Source organism: Enhydra lutris, unplaced genomic scaffold (assembly GCF_002288905.1).
Source record: "Enhydra lutris kenyoni isolate GAN:26980312 unplaced genomic scaffold, ASM228890v2 scaffoldscaffold40, whole genome shotgun sequence".
Lineage (NCBI taxonomy): Eukaryota > Metazoa > Chordata > Mammalia > Carnivora > Mustelidae > Enhydra > Enhydra lutris.
The window spans coordinates 595,967-613,507 of NW_019154124.1; the positions used below are offsets into that span (position 1 = coordinate 595,967).

General features: G+C 37.7%; 1 gene segment (V, D, J or C); it reads left to right on the forward strand.

The window, feature by feature from the left end:
• Window positions 1-13,659, forward strand: part of LOC111155322 — a 33,422-nt gene extending 19,763 nt beyond the window's left edge. The window contains 3 exon segments of the C gene segment in view: window positions 1,324-1,653; window positions 10,193-10,240; window positions 13,145-13,659. Of these exon segments, the coding sequence occupies window positions 1,324-1,653; window positions 10,193-10,240; window positions 13,145-13,287 (521 nt within the window).
• Window positions 13,660-17,541: the final 3,882 nt, after the last annotated feature.

Consider the following 17,541-nt stretch of genomic DNA (forward strand, 5'->3'; position numbering starts at 1 on the left):
AAGAAGTTGCTGTGGCTGATATCGAAGAGGTTACTGCCTATATTCTCCTCTAGGATTCTGATGGATTCCTGTCTCACATTGAGGTCTTTTATCCATTTCGAGTTTATCTAAAGGATGCTAACATTTATAATTTCAGTCATTAACAATAAATATATAATCAAGTAACATACCCATGTCAAGTGACATGCCCTTTAAAACTATGTTTTGTTATACGTCTTGACATTAGGACTGCAAGAAACTCTGGAACCATAACTTCTTTTTCTTTAATTTAAATTCAATTAGCCATTATAAAGTATATCATTAATAAAGCAATAACTTTTAACACTACAACAGTTACATATATATTTTGTTCAGCAGTTAAAATCACGGATACTGTGGGGTTTTAAAAAACAATTATCAGCTTTCTAGAGCAGATTCAACTTTAAAGGGAGACTCTGAAAGTGAAAATATGGTGTCTTTTTAGTCATATATAAATGTCAAATGAAATTCCAATACAAAATATGCTTTCAGTGAACATTTTCCAAATCAAAACAAAATTCAGATAAGTGTGACACTTATTCAGATAAGTGTGTTACATTAACATGAAAGTTAATACAAAAGCATTTCTGGGTGGGGGGGAAGTTTCCTAAAAACAGTTTTGGAAATACTGTCACTTTGCTACTAAATTCAAGGTATTGTAAATATTTGGGAGGAAAAGTTTTGAACATTGTCCTACTCAAAATCCTGGAATGGTTCAGATGTGAGATTGAGATGTTTTTATAAAATTAGGAATTAAGTAGAAGACCTCCATTACTTTAGAGGTGGGTTCGGCTCAGGTCATGATCCCAGTGTCCTGGAATCAAGCCCCATGTCAGGTTCTTTGATCAGCGGGGAGCCTGCTTATCCCTCTCCAGCTCCCCCATGCTTGTTTTCCCTCTCTTGTTAACTCTCTCTGTCATAAATAAATGGAATCTTAAAAAAAAAAAAGGAAGTGGGTTTGGAATCTATATATGAAGATTTGAAGGTCAACTTGATAGATTGTCAAGTATGCATTATAGTAGTTCCATTCAAAATGTGAGTGTGTATTGTTTCAAAAAATCTCATATTTTAATCCAGATTCTGCCATTTAATAGTTGTTATTTGAGCAAGCTACATGACTTCTTGTAACTATTTCTCATTGAAAATAAGAACAGTCAGTATCTCATAACCCACTGTGGATGAAAGGCCTGAGATAAGCCCTAATTCTATGGCAAATTTCTTTCATTTCACTGTGAGGTGGTTCCAAACCACATGATGTTTGTGTTACTTTAATAAAGTTTTAATTGCTATTCCACTTCCCCACAGATAGAAACCTTGATGCAGCCATTTTCCCCAAGCCTACAATATTTTTTCCTTCAATTGCTGAAAGAAGACTCCATAAGTCTGGAACATATCTTTGTCTCCTTGAGGATTTTTTCCCTGATGTTATCAAGATAGATTGGAAAGAAAAGGATGATGAAACAATTCTGACATCCCAGCAGGGAGACACCATGAAGACTAATGACACATACATGAAATTCAGCTGGCTGACTGTGACTGAAGTGTCAATGGATAAAGAACACAAATGTATCGTCAAACATGAGATGAATAAAGGAAAGGCTGTTCAAGAGATTCTATTTTCTTCCCATATAAAAGGTATGTACATGTATGTGTGTGTGTGTGTGTGTGTGTGTGTGTGTGTGTATGTATGTATATACATATATATATCCTGGTACTCTTTTCTTCAAAGGAAATACCCCACTTCCCTGTCAAGTATTTATGAAAAGAAACAAATAAAAGTCTTTCTAAATGTTGGTATCTTAAATGGTAGTATGAATGTCTTGCTATTTCCCCATAGAACTGAAAGAGAATGGGCTTTGGAACATACAAAGAAAAAGACAAATTCGCTTAGCTTTTCTTGCCTCAGTTTTATCATCCAAAATAAAGGTCACAATAATGTTTTTTAGGGCCATTGTATAAAATAAATGAAAAAATACACATGAAAGCACCTACCAACCTCGCAACAAGAAATGCTCTGAAGAGAGTCCACTTTTGATTATCTTACTTGATCAGGAAATAAAAACAATTATATACCTCTCAGGAATGTTCTACTCAGCAATCAGAGTCCTTCTCCCTTCAGTATTGCTCTACTCAAAGTATAACCCTGGCTGGGCTGTGATCAGTAACTCATTAGATTCAGAAGTCAAGTCCTGGCATTAACATCACAGACCAAAGCCCCAGAGAGCCCATGAGAAAGAACCAGTTTGCACTTTTCCCTGTGGTTCACAAGTCCTTGGGAAGCAGTGGGAAACAAACACTTACACAAAACATACAAAGACCTTTGCAGTGTGCAACTCTGAATTGTTGAATTAAATCTTTATCCTCTTGGATCTTCAGTGATTCCACTGATCAAATTTAGATTAAACACTGACATACCTTTCCTTTTTCCTGGCATGTGATGAAGAGGAAGCACAATAAATGTCAGTGAAAATGCTTGTTTTTGAAAACATAACATGGATACATTTATTCATATTTTTATTGTATATTCTTCCCTAAAATAACTAAAGTAATATTTCGAACAGTTGGATTTATTTTTTGTTTCTACAGCTAAGATAAAGAAAGGAGGCAAATAAGCTAAGCATAACTTTAATGTAACCACTGGCTGAAGTCCTTTAGGTATCGATTTTTATATTGATCAATGTAAAAATATACTATAGTAACATTCCATGGTGATGATCATAGAAAAGGGAGAAGTTCTTCTTTATGGTGTGTTTTACTTGGGAATTAAATTCTGAAAGGAATGTCAACCAAGGTCTTCTCATAGTAGCAAAGCTAGTGAGAGCATTTCCTTTAATGCCTTTCCTCAACAAATTTCTTTTTTTGTATTAACATACAACATATTATATGCTTCAGGGGTACAGGTCTATGATTCATCAGTCTTACACAATTCACAGCATTCAATGTAGCACTTACCCTCCCCAAAGTCCACCACCCAGCCACTCCATCCCTCCTACCCCCTTCCCTCCAGCAACCCTCAGTTTGTTTCCTGAGATTAAGAGTCTCATCTTATGGTCTGTCACCCTCTCTGGTCTCATCTTGTTTCATTTTTCCCTCCCTTCCCCTATGATTCCTCATATCAGTGAGATCATACAATAATTCTCTTTCTCTGAATTATTTAGTTCGCTTAGCATTATAGCCTCTAGTTCCATCCATGTCCTCATAAATGTCAAGATTTCAGGGTTTTTTATGGCTGGATAGTATTCCATTGTACATATAGACCACATCTTTATCTATTCATTTGTTGTTGGACATCTAGGCTCTTTCTATATAGTTTGGCTATTGTGGACATTGCTGCTATAAGCATCTTTGGATCACCACATTTGTATTTTGGAGTAACTACCCAGTAGTTGAATTGCAGGGTCATAGGGTGGCCCTATTTTCAACTTTTTGAGGAATTTCCATACTGTTTTCCAGAGCGGCTGCACGAGCTTGCATTCCCACCAACAGTGTAGGAGGGTTCCCCTTTCTCTGCATCCTTGCCAGCATCTGTCATTTCCTGACTCGTTAATTTTAGCCATTCTGACTGGTGTGAGGTGGTATCTCATTGTGGTTTTGATTTGTATTTCCCTGATGCTGAGTGATGGTGAGTACTTTTTCATGTGTCTGTTGGCCATCTGGATGTCTTCTTTGCAGAAATGTCTGTTTATGTCCTCTGCCCATTTCTTGATTGGACTATTTGCTTTTTGGGTGTTGAGTTTGATAAGTTATTTATAGATTTTGGATACTAGCCCTTTATCTGATATGTCATTTGCAAATATCTTCTACCATTCTGTCAGTTGTCTTCTGGTTTTGTTGACTGTTTCCTTTGCTGTGCAAAAGATTTTGATCTTGATGAAGTCCCAATAGTTCATTTTTGCCCTTGCTTCCCTTGCCTTTGGCGACGTTTCTAGGAAGAAGTTGCTGCGGCTGAGGTCAAAGAGGTTCCTGCTTGTGTTCTCCTCAAGGATTTTGATGGATTCCTTTCTCACATTGAGGTCTTTTATCAATTTGGAGTCTATTTTTGGGTGTGGTGTAAGAAAATGGTACAGTTTCCTTTTTCTGCATGTGGCTGTCCAATTTTCCCAACACCATTTGTTGAAGAAACTGTCTTTTTTTCCATTGGACATTCTTTCCTGCTTTGTTGAAGATTAGTTGACCATAGAGTTGAGGGTCTATTTCTGGGCTTTCTATTCTGTTCTAGTGATCTGTGTCTGTTTTTGTGCCAGTACCACATTGTCTTGATGATGACAGCTTTGTAATAGAGCTTGAAGTCTGGAATTGTGATGCCACCAACTTTGGCTTTCTTTTTCAATATTCCTCTGGCTATTCAGGGCCTTTTCTGGTTCCATATAAGATTTAGGATTATTTGTCCCATTTCTTTGAAAAAAGCTGATGGTATTTTAATAGGGATTGCATTAAATGTGTAGATTGCTTTAGGTAGCATAGACATTTTCATAATATTTGTTCTTCCAATCATGAGCATGGAATGTTTTTCCATTTCTTTATGTCTTCCTCAATTTCTGTCATGAGTACTCTATAGTTTTCTGAGTCTAGATTCTTTGCGTCTTCGGTTAGTTTTATTCCTAGGTATCTTATGGTTTTGGGTGCAATTGTAAGTGGGATCAACTCCTCAATTTCTCTTTCTTCTGTCTTGTTGTTCATGTATAGAAATGCAATTGATTTCTGTGCATTGATTTTATATTCTGCCACTTCATTGAATTCCTGTATGAGTTCTAGCAGTTTTGGGGTGGAGTCTTTTGGGTTTTCCACATAAAGTATCATATCATCTGCAAAGAGTGAAATTTCTTTGCCAATTCGATGCCTTTTACTTCTTTTTGATGTCTGATTTCTGAGGCCAGGACTTCTAGTTCTATGTTGAATATCAGTGGTGATAGTGGACAGCCCTGCTGTGTTCCTGGGCTTAGGCTCTCAGTTTTTCTCCATTGAGAATGATATTCATTGTGGGTTCTCATAGATGGCTATTACAATATTGAGGTATATACCCTCTACCCCTACACTGTGAAGGGTATTAATCAAGAAAGGATGCTGTACTTTGTCAAATGCTTTTTCAGCATCTATTGAGAGCATCCTATGGTTCTTGTTCTTTATTTTATTAATGTATTGTATCACATTGACTGATTTGTGGATGTTGAACCAAACTTGCAGCCCAAGAATAAATCTCACTTGGTTGTGATGAATAATCCTTTTAATGTACCATTAGGTCCTATTGGCTAGCATTTTGGTGAGGACTTTTGCATCCATGTTCATCATGAATATTGGTCTGTAATTCTCCTTTTTGATGGGGTCTTTGGTTTTGGGATCAAGGTAATGCTGGCCTCCTAAAATGAGTTTGGAAGTTTTCCTTCCATTTCTATTTTTGGGGACAAGAATGGGTATTAGTTCTTCTTTAAATGTTTGGCAGAATTCCCCCTGGAAAGCCATCTGATCCAGGGATCTTTTTGGTCGGGAGATTTTTGATTACTGCTTCAATCTCCTTACTGGTTCTGGGTCTGTTCAGGATTTCTCTTTCTTCCTGCTTCAGTTTTGATAGTTTAGAAATCTCTAGGAATGCATCCATTTCTTCCAGATTGTCTAATTTGCTGGTGTATAATTGCTCATAATATGCTCTTATAATTGTTTGTATTTCTTTGGTGTTGATTGTGATCTCTCCTCTTTCATTCATGATTTTATTAATTTGGGTCCTTTCTCTTTTCTTTTTGATAAGTCTGGCCAGGTGTTTATCTATCTTAATAATTCTTTCAAGGAACCAGCTCCTAGTTTCATTGATCTGTTCTACTGTTCTTTTGGTTTCTATTTCATTGCTTTCTGCTCTGATCTTTATTTCTCTTCTCTTGCTGGGCTTAGACTTTATTTGCTGTTCTTTCTCCAGCTGCTTTAGGTGTAGGGTTAGGTTGTGTATTTGAGACCTTTCTTATTTCTTGAGAAAGACTTGCATTGCTATATACTTTCCTCTCAGGACCACCTTTGCTATGTCCCAAAGATTTTGAACAGGATGCTCTTTAGCTTTCATGTATTTGAGTTCTTTCCAACTTTCCTCTTGTAGTTTAGTTCTAGTTTCAAAGCACTGTGGTCTGAAAATATGCGGGGAATAATCCCAATATTTTGGTACTGGTTGAGAACAGATTTGTGATCTAGGATGTGATCTATTCTGGAGAATGTTCCATGTGCACTAGAGAAGAATGTGTATTCTGTTGCTTTGGGATGGAATGTTCTGAATATATCTGTGATGTCCATCTGGTCCAATGTGTCATTTAAAGCCTTTATTTCCAGGGTGCCTGGGTGTCTCAGTGGGTTAAAGCCTCTGCCTTCAGCTCGGGTCATGGTTCCAGGGTCCTGGGATCGAGCCCCCCATCAGGCTCTCTGCTCAGTGGGGAGCCTGCTTCCTCCTCTCTCTCTGCCTGCCTCCCTGCCTACTTGAGATCTCTGTCTGTCAAATAAATAAATAAAATCCTTAAAAAAAAATAAAGCCTTTATTTCCTTGTCGATCTTTGCTTAGAGGATCTGTTCATTTCAGTCAGGGTGTGTTATAATCCCCTACTATTATTGTATTGTTGTCAATGTGTTTCTTTGATTTCATTATTAAGTGGTTTATATAATTGGCTGCTCCCATGTTAGGGGTACAGATATTTTAAATTTTTAAATCTTCTTGTTGGACAGACCTTTTAAGTATGATATAGTGTCCTTCCTCATCTCTTATTATAGTCTTTGGCTTAAAATATAATTTATCTCATACAAGGATTGCCACCCCAGCTCCTTTTGATGTCCATTAATATGGTAAATTATTTTCCACCCCCTCACTTTAAATATGGAGGTGTCTTTGGGTCTAAAATGAGTTTCTTGCAGACAGCATATTGATAGCTCTTGTTTTATTATCTATTCTGTTGCCCTGTGTCTTTTAATGGGGGCATTTAGCCCATTTACATTCAGGGTAACTATTGAGAGATATGAATTTAGTGCCATTGTATTGCCTGTTGGGTGACTGTTACTGTATAATGTCTCTGTTCTTTTCTGGTCTGTTACTTTTAGGCTCTCTATTTGCTTAGAGGACTCTTTTCAATATTTCCTGTAGGCTTGGTTTGGTGTTTGCAAATTATTTTAGTTTTTGTTTGCCCTGGAAGCTTTTTATTTCTCCTTCTATTTTCAATGAGAGCCTAGCTGGGTATAGTATTCTTGGTTGCATATTTTTCTCATTTGGTGCTCTGAATATATCATGCTAGTCCTTTCTGGTATGCCAGGTCTCTGTCAATAGGTCTGCTGCTAATCTAATATTTCTACCACTGTAGGCTACAGACCTCTTGTTCTGAGCTACTCTCAGTATTTTCTCTTTGTCTCTGAGACTTTAAGTTTTACTATTAGATGACAGGGTATGGACCTATTTTTATTGATTTTGAGGGGGGTTCTCTGTGCCTTCTGGGTTTTGATGCCTGTTTCCTTCCCCAAGTTAGGAAGGTTATCTGCTATAATTTGCTCCAATATACCTTCTGCCCTCTCTCTTTCTTCTTCTTTGGGGATCCTAATTATTCTAGTATTGTTTCATCTTATGGTATCATTTATCCCTTGAGTTCTCCCCTTGTGATTCCATAGTTGTTTCACTCTCTTTTCCTCAGTTTCTTTATTCTCCACCATTTGGTCTTATATTTCACTAATTCTCTCTTCTGCCTCATTTGTCCCAGCAGTAATAGCCTCCATTTCTTATTGCACCTCATTAATAGCTTTTTAAAATTTCAACTTGGTTGTATTTGTTCTTTTATTTTCTAATAAAGAAACTCTCTAATATCTTCTATGCTTTTTTCAAGCCCAGCTAGCATCTTTAGAATTATCATGCTGAACTCTAGTTCTAACATCTTACTAATGTCCATATTGATTAGGTCCAGCAGTCAGTTCTGCCTCTTATCTTTTTTTTTTTTTTTGAGGTGAGTTTTTCTGTCTTGTCATTTTGTCCAGAGAAAATAGATGAATGAGAGAACAAAATGCCAAAAAGGTAACAATGAACCCAGAAGAATATACACTGACCAAATCAGAAGATACCATCTATAAAATGGTCACTTTTCTGTTCATAGAATTGTTGCTATTCTCTTTGATCTCCTGTTTAGTTTGTAGGTGTTCAGAATGGTTTGATAACTATTTAGCTGAATTCCTTGGACCAGATGAAATTTAGATCTCCTACGCCTCTGCCATCTTGCTCCTCCCTCCCTTCCTAGGCATATTTCTAATGCTAATGCTCATAAGTTTTTTGTTTGTTGTTTTTGTTTTTTTGATGAAATATATAAAACATGGAAGCACAAAACGGGGAAGGAATTTTGAAGAGAGATAAAACTAATCTGGTCCAAGTTTTCAACCAAAATTGATTAAGAATGTGAAACTAGAATACACATAGATTTAATTTGAAAAATTATTACCTGAATGTTTAAACCTCAATAAATGGTGGTAAGTGATTTATATTTATTTTTTTTAATGAGCAAAGTCACTGTATGGAAAAGAAAGATGCTTTCAAGACACTCAAAAACCAGTTCTTGAGGATATTTTAACATCTAAACACAATTATGTAAATATTTCTGTTCTTGAGATTTACACAAAAGCCTATAGCTCAGATTCATTCTTTTAAAGCATACCAAAATAAGATTATGTGAAGTGGATAATTTACATAACAGAACAATATCTGGAGAGAACACATCAAGGAGAAAAATAATGAACATGCTAAGACTCTCTTCCTCCATCCAACAGTCAATGATCCTTTTTTTAATGTTCAGTTGGCCAACATATAGTACATCATTAGATTTTGATGTAGTATTCAATGATTCATTAGTTGCATATAACATCCAGTGCTCATCCTCAACATGTGCCCTCAACAAGTGCCCTCCTTGATACCCATTATCCAGCTATCCCATCCTTCTCCCCTTCTCCTCTGAAACCCTAAATTTGTTTCCCAGAGTCCAGAGTCTCTTATGGTTTGTCTCCCTCTCTTATCTCTACAAGCAAATAATCCAGTCAATGATCTTTTAAAGGAATTTTGGTTTTGTATGCATATCGGGTTTTTGTTTCTGTGGGGTTTTTTTACACTGTAGAGTAATACAACCCTCACCTCAGTTATATATTCAGAAAACCTATGATTATTCCTTGTCCAGTCTTTCTGTCCCTGGAAAGAAGCACACTGAAATGCTGAGCTTCTGTAATAAAAAGGTCATTTTCTATGAGTAATTATGATAGGAGAAGAGATAATGCCTGAGCCTCCACTATGGTGGAGTCATATGAATTTCTATGGATTGTTTTACAAGGTACTTCCCACATGTTCTAGCTTATCTAAACCCTCATAATGGAACATTGAGTGCTGGCTCTGCCAATCACTGGTATGACTACCAGCAAGTTATTTAGACTTTCTAAGCCTCATTTCTTCATGGCTAACATGAATACAGCTCACATCAGTGTCATGACCTAATACATGTGAATCTTTCACATACTTCCTGGCACAGTAATAATCATTCAATAGGTATTGGCTTTCATTAGTATTATTGTCATGTCCACAAACACCACCACTCCAAAAAATCATGTGCATGAGTTGGGGATATTGGGAACATGTGTGTTTGGAAAGGTGGGACCTCTTTCTTTTGCTTAGATGGGAAATTTACCTATTCCAGATTCCTCCCAAAATGTAATATTCTGCTGTGCATTCTAGGGTTGGATGAATTCATTTTGGTAACAACCCTTCATGTTAGCAGTGGGTGCTGAGGAATGTATAGCAGCCACTGTTTCAGTTATTTTTTCCATTTAACAAGAATTTATAGAACACCTACTGTGTAGCAAGCACTGTGCTGGGAGCTATGAGCACAGAGGGAAAACAAGATAGTCCTAGGCATTAAGTTGTGAGAAAAGAAGGAAAAATGCATCATTCATGAACTTCAACATCTTCATGTGCAGAAATACAATAAATTAATTGATCTACTAGCTTACACAGACTCAGAACAATCAGTTCTGGAATTGTGGGGCTCATATTAGTAATGGCTCTCTCCTCTCTGTTTACATATTCTATCATCTACCTATCTATTTATATACCATCCATCTATCCATCCACAAAACAGACAACATATCAAATAATGAATATAAACAATTCAATAATACTTGTCTTTATTTCTTTTAGAGCTCTCTGCTATTACATCTAGAAAAGCCTCCCTGAAAGATGAAACTGGTAAGTTTTTGTCTATGTTTGCTCTCAGTTATGCTATAGCATTTTTTCCTCCTGATCAACTTAACTTTTGAAATTCCCTGGTTTCAGGGAGTCATCTCAGAATGGCCAGATCTTGCAAAATACACTGAGTTATATTTTAAGTCAATCCATTTCTCGGGAGTCATTTTCACACAGTAAATGCTGGTTTTGGTGTGAGAGGACTATAAATTAGGGGTACAGTGATGTACTCTGAATTCTTTCTGCAATGGACTCCGTTCGCTTCTGTGGCCTTTGTTTCTACTGACTGAGGAAAACATGACATCAAGTTGCTTCTGGATATTTTTAAGTCTATTCTTGTTGGTGGTCAATAACATGAATTGACACTGAGAGTGTCTTATACAGGGGGCATTGTACTGCACTTTGTGTCCATGTTGTTCGATTCTCTTAATATTCACTGTGGAGGATTTTATCCCCATTTTACACAGTGGGGGGGGGGGCAAGGACCTAAAATTAATTCTGTCCCTTGCGTCATGCCACACAGTGATCTGGGGCTTCAACCCAGTACTTCTGAATTGGGAGTACAAATACTTACTGGGTTCTTATTCTTTCTCTAATTCCCAAAGCCAAGGCCCTGAGACAGGTGCACACATGGGAGAGGGGGTGTAAGTGCAGGGCTTCACATACCACAGACTGGATATTAACCCCAGTCTTTTACTTCTTCTTTTTTTTTTTTTTTTTTTTTTTTGACAGAGAGAGATCACAAGCAGTTAGAGAGGCAGGCAGAGAGAGAGGAGGAAGCAGGCTCCCTGCTGAGCAGAGAGCCCAATGTGGGGCTCAATCCCAGGACCCTGAGACCACGACCTGAGCCGAAGGCAGCGGCTTAACCCACTGAGCCACCCAGGCGCCCCCAGTCTTTTACTTCTTAGTTTCATGAATGTGGGTACAGTATTTACATTTTATGGAAAGCAGGAATAACACAAATAATGTCTCACTCAGTTACTGAAGACATAAGGTCACATTTGTAGAATGTCTAGCATAAGGTATCTCATTTAGCTGTCACATTGTAAGTACTGGTTTCTGGTCCTTTCTACTACAAGAAGCTACAAGAAACTACAAGAAGCACTGGCTCTAGCCTTGCTGATTTTCGCCCTCCATGTCCAATCTTAAGGATCCTCTAGACGTCAGCTAACATATTACCTAACCAAAGGCAAGGAGCAATGAGCACAGCACCACTTGATGTCCTTTTCCACAGTAAGGGTTAATGATTCTTGAGTTCTGACTCTTTTGGAGATAAACACATAAAAAAAATTTCCAGGTGCACCTGGGTAGCTCAATCGGTTAAGTGTCTGCCTTCAGCTCAGGATATGATCCCAGGGTCTTGGAATTGAACCCCATGTTGGGCTCCCTGCTCAGTGAGGAGCATGTTTCTCCTTTTCCCTCTGCAGTTCCCCCTGCCTGTGTTCTCTGGCTCTTTCTCTCTCTTTGGTAAAATAAAATAAAATAAAATAAAATAAAATAAAATAAAAGTCTTAAAAAAAAAAAAAAAAAGAAAGAAATTTCCAGATGAACAGACTCAAGACCCAACCTAGTGGTTCATTGAATGGCCAGTCTGGTCCACCATCATTGTCATTAATTTCTTGACATCATATATTGTCATTATTTCTTGACATCATATATTTCTTACAAAATCTCAAAGTATAAAAAATGCAATTATCATATAACATCATAGATAAAATGAGGGTATTCAGGAAAGACGAGGGAGTTAGTTTGAGCTCTTAAAGTTGCAGATAATTTGGATTTGCCCCTTTCTTCCATTTTTTAAAGTTTATTTTATTTTATTATTTCTTCAAGTTTTTATTTAAATTTCAGTTATTTAATATAAGGGTAATATTAGTTTCAGGTGTACAATATGATTTAACACTTCCATACATCATCCTGTGCTCATCACAACTAATACCCTCTTTACTAAAACCTCCCACCCATCCTACCTTGAACACAACCAAATTTGTACCCCTGATAGTAATCTCAGTAGTGGCTAAGATGCTTCTAAATCAACAATTCATCTTTATATTTACGCTTAACTCTTTGTTGTTGAAGGTATTTATTACACGTGGAGGTATAGAAATACAGAGTAGGTAAGAATGTGTTCTTTTTTTTAAGATTTTATTTATTTATTTGACAGAGAGACATCAAGAGAGGGAACACAAGCAAGGGGAGTGGGAGAGGGAGAAGCAGGCTCCCTGCAGAGCAGGGAGCCAAATGCAGGGATCAATCCTAGGGCCCTGGGGTCATTAATGAGCCAAAGGCAGATGCTTAATTACTGAATTACCCAGGCTCCCCAAGAATGTGTTCTTGAACATTATGTTGCTGGGATTAAAACCTGGTTTGTGGTACTTACAAACTGTAGACATCAGGCAAATTAGTTCTCTGTTCTCAATTAATTTGTAAAATGGCAATGAAAATAATCTCCTAGGTTATCGAAAAATTAAGTAAGATTAAAGTTTTACACACAAACCTCTCAAATTAATCTGTAGTTTAGATAGTAGTTAAAGCATGTATTAGCGATTATTCTTACTTAGAGACATGGTGGGGATGAAGAAATGGTAAAAGCTATTTTCACCAATGATTTTTTTTCAGGTTGACTCATTCATCTAAGATATAACCTTACTTCTTAATACTTTGGAATGTTCTTAGTGAACCTCTGATGTTGTTGATTGACTTCTTTATCTGCAAGCTGGATTATGAGTTATTTGGTGGTGGTGGTGGTAATGGTGGTGGTACTGGTGATGTTGATGGTGTAGACATTTGCTACCAGGTTTTGCTGTTGTGGGGACATCAGAAATGTATAATGTGACCCGTCTCCCATTAGTAAGTTATAGCCCTTCAAAAGAACAGAAGGTAAAACTAATAAATGACCTATTTTAGACACCCTACAGGTGCAGCTCATGAACACCTCTGCCTACTACACCTACCTTCTCCTCCTCTTCAAGAACCTGATCTACTTTGCCATCATTCTCTTCTATCTGCTTGGGATACCAGCACTCTGTGGCAATGAGAAGAGCTCCTAGCACATGGTGGCATCACGTGTCCACTTGTCTTCATTGGCTATTGTTGCCTAAAGCATCATCTGAGTATATAATGGGGCATTCTGGGTTTGGGTTATTTCAGTTCACATATGTCTTTCTATTGTGTCATTATTGCAGAATGATTTTACAAACAATTGGGCAAGCAGAAAAGTTCACTCTGCAGCAAGAACAACTTCTGCCATGACTTAAGTGTAGGGTCAGGGGGTTATCCACAGGGGCTTCAACACTGCTCTCTCCTTAATGCCTGCCAGCTCCTCAGAGCCACCTGTGCCTCTGAGTTTAGCCAACACAGAGCTTCTAGGTACATCTCCTGGGGCCCTTTAACCAGATAATTGCTTCAAAACCTTTTATTTTGCACATCTGGAAACTGACATCTTTGCTTTCATAATAGGCACAATAAAAACAATCAAAAGTCTACTTCTGCATCTGTATACTTTCATTTGGGGCAATCTGAGAGGCCAAGGTAAGGGACAGCATGACAAATGAGCCTTCAATTTCAGAACTGGTTGTAATATTGGTCAATTCCACATTTCAAATCTTTCCCTGAGATAGTCCTTATGAAGCCTTCTTTGGGGCACCCACCCAGGGGGGCCATAGCCAGTGAAGGTGCCCTTCACCTCCTTCAAAGGTGAGCAGATTCAGACCCACTTGGTTTGAAACATTCTGGTAGTGGCAGTATAATATTGTCGCATGACAGGCAGGTGTGCTCAGACCCATGGTTTCCTAATCTCACAAGAACCCCATTAGAGCCCCACCAACACTGAAAAAGTAGAGTAGTAGAGGAGTTAAGTGCATGAACTCTGAACCTGCCAAGTACCTAGGTTTAAATCTTGAGTCTATAGCTATTTGAACTGTCTATGCCACAACTTTCTCATTTATAAAATGAAGATATGTTATGCCCCATCTCCTGGAGTTGTGTAGATGAGATAGTTAATCTTGTTGAATGTATATGAATCTTCAACAACATTAGCATCTACTGTTGGCAGTTCTACTTTAGAAATAAGAGAAAACACACCTGCTTGCACACCCTTATTGTAAGCACTAAGATTTACATGCAATACCATACCACTATTTACAACAGTCCCAAATTAAATCAAATGCCCAATAAGAAATTAAAAAACTAAAATAAATAATGTTGTATGATGGGCTAGTATGCAGCTACACAAAAATATAGATTGTTGAAGAAATGGAAAATTAATCAGAAAGTATTATCGAGGTAGTAGCTGGCTGATTCAGTTTAAAGAATGAGAGATTTTCTATTTACATTCATTGTAAATTCATTGTAGAGATTACATAAATAAATAAAAACTAAAAAAGATTTTAGAGATTACATAAATAAATAAATAAATAAATTTTAAAAAGAGATTGTAGAGATTACATAAATAAATAAAAACTTTTAAAAAGGAAAGTATTGTTGAAGAAATAGGCATGGCAGGGTCCTACTAAAATTTTTAGATTATACATTCACATGGTTCCAAAATTTAAACACTCTAAAAATTGAACTACAAAATCTTACTCCAACCACTGTCTCTACCTGCCCACCACCTACAGGTCACATCTTTTGTTTCTTGCCCATCCTTCCAGGTTTTATTTAGGCAAATATGAATTTAGATATAAAAAAACAAATACATATAGATCTAATTTTCTTCCTTCTAACACACAGGTAGTAATGACATACATTATCCTGCACCTCTCATATACCCTTCTATTCTTTTTATGTCAATTTAAAAGAACACTTACATAGCTGGAGAATATTTTATTGGTGACTATATACTTTACAAGGTACTTTATAAGATCAGTTCCCTGTGATAGACCAGTGGATTATTTTCAATGTTTTATTATCATAAAATATATTGAAATTATAATAATGTTTTATGACACTTTGGATGTATGCTTTGGTCACTTTGATTGGTACTGCCAACTTATCCTGGTAGTGTTAGCACCAGTGTACACTCCTTCCATGATGTAGGTGAATGTCAGGACAGTGCTGTCAAACATTACAATTTTCCTTATCTGATGGGTGAAAAGATAGTATCTCCTCATGTCTTAATTTGCTTTTCTAATGAGGATAATCATCTTTTTGTATATTCAGTCCATTTCTATTTCTTCTTTTGTGCAATATATGTCCAGTCCTTTGACCATGATTTCTATGAGTAATAATGCTAATAAGTATGACACTCATTTATATGTGTGTGTATACCTCTACAAACATGAGTGTAAAAAAAATGTTCAATGCATGGGTAATGGGTGAAGAAATAAATTATTGTTTTTCTCTTTTACAAATGAATCTTTTTAAAGTAAAAGTTTTTATATACTAGAATAAAACAATGCCTCATTTAAAATTGGGAAGGAGGAGGAGTCAAGATGGTGGAGAAGTAGCAGGCTGAGACTACTTCAGGTAGTGGGAGATCAGCTAGATAGCTTACCTAAAGATTGCAAACACCTACAAATCCAACAGGAGATCAAAGAGAAGAAGAACAGCAATTCTGGAAACAGAAAATCAACCACTTTCTGAAAGGTAGGACTGGCGGAGAAGTGAATCTGAAGTGACGGGACGATAGACCCCGGGGGGAGGGGCCAGCTCCCGGCAAGCGGCAGAGCAACAGAGCACAAAATCAGGACTTTTAAAAGTCTGTCCTGTGAAGGGACATCGCTCCAGGGGCTTAACCGGGGTGAAGCCCACGCAGGGTCAGCGTGGCCTCAGGTCCCGCAGGGTCACAGAAGGATTGGGGGTGTCTGAGTGTTGCAGAGCTTACAGGTATTAGAACGGGGAAGCCGGCTACAGAGACAGAGCCAAGGAGTGAGCTCTAAACTCGGGGTTACCTTGAACTGGTCGCAGGCTCGGTCAGCTCGGAGCGCGGCCGGAGGCCAGGGTGATGGGAGTAATTGGGCGCTGTTCTCTGAGGGAGCACTGAGGAGTTTGGCCCTGGGCTCTCGGCTCCTCCAGGCCGGAGACTAGGAGGCCACCATTTTCACTCCTGTCCTCCGGAACTCTACGGAAAGCTCTCAGGGAACAAAAGCTCCCGAAAGCAAACCCGAGCGGATTACTCAGCCCACCCCTGGTAAGGGAGGTGCAACTCCGCCGGGGGCAAAGACACTTGAGAATCACTACCACAGGCCCCTCCCCCAGAAGAGCAACAAGAAATCCAGCCAGGACCAAGTTCACCTACCAAGGAGTGCAGTTTCAATACCAAGGAGGCAGCGGAATTCCAGAGGAGGAGAAAGCAAAGCTTTCTCCTTTTTAAAAAAAATACCATGATTCTTTAGCCTTGCAGTTAATTTTTTTTCTTTTTCAATTTTTTTTCTCTTCTTCTGCTAAATTTTTTTTAACTTTTACCCTTTTCTTTTTTAACGTTTTTTAACTAGTTTATCTAATATATATATTTTTTTCCTTTTTATAATTTTTCTTTATTCGTTTTCTTCTTTTAATTGTTTCATTTTTTTTTTCCTTTCTGAACCTCTTTTTATCCCCTTTCTCCCCCCTCACGATTTGGGATCTCTTCTGATTTGGTTAAAGCATATTTTCCTGGGGTTGTTGCCACCCTTTTAGTATTTTACTTGCTCCTTCATATACTCTTATCTGGACAAAATGACAAGGCAGAAAAATTCACCACAAAAAAAAAAAAAAAGAAGAACAAGAGGCAGTACCAAAGGCTAGGGACCTAATCAATACAGACATTGGTAATATGTCAGATCTAGAGTTCAGAATGACAATTCTCAAGGTTCTAGCCAGGCTCGAAAAAGGCATGGAAGATATTAGAGAAACCCTCTCGGGAGATATAAAAGCCCTTTCTGGAGAAATAAAAGAACTAAAATCTAACCAAGTTGAAATCAAAAAAGCTATTAATGAGGTGCAATCAAAAATGGAGGCTCTCACTGCTAGGATAAATGAGGCAGAAGAAAGAATTAGTGATATAGAAGAACAAATGACAGAGAATAAAGAAGCTGAGCAAAAGAGGGACAAACAGCTACTGGACCACGAGGGGAGAATTCGAGAGATAAGTGACACCATAAGACGAAACAACATTAGAATAATTGGGATTCCAGAAGAAGAGGAAACAGAGAGGGGAGCAGAAGGTATATTGGAGAGAATTATTGGAGAGAATTTCCCCAATATGGCAAAGGGAACAAGCATCAAAATCCAGGAGGTTCAGAGAACCCCCCTCAAGATCAATAAGAATAGGTCCACACCCCGTCACCTAATAGTAAAATTTACAAGTCTTAGTGACAAAGAGA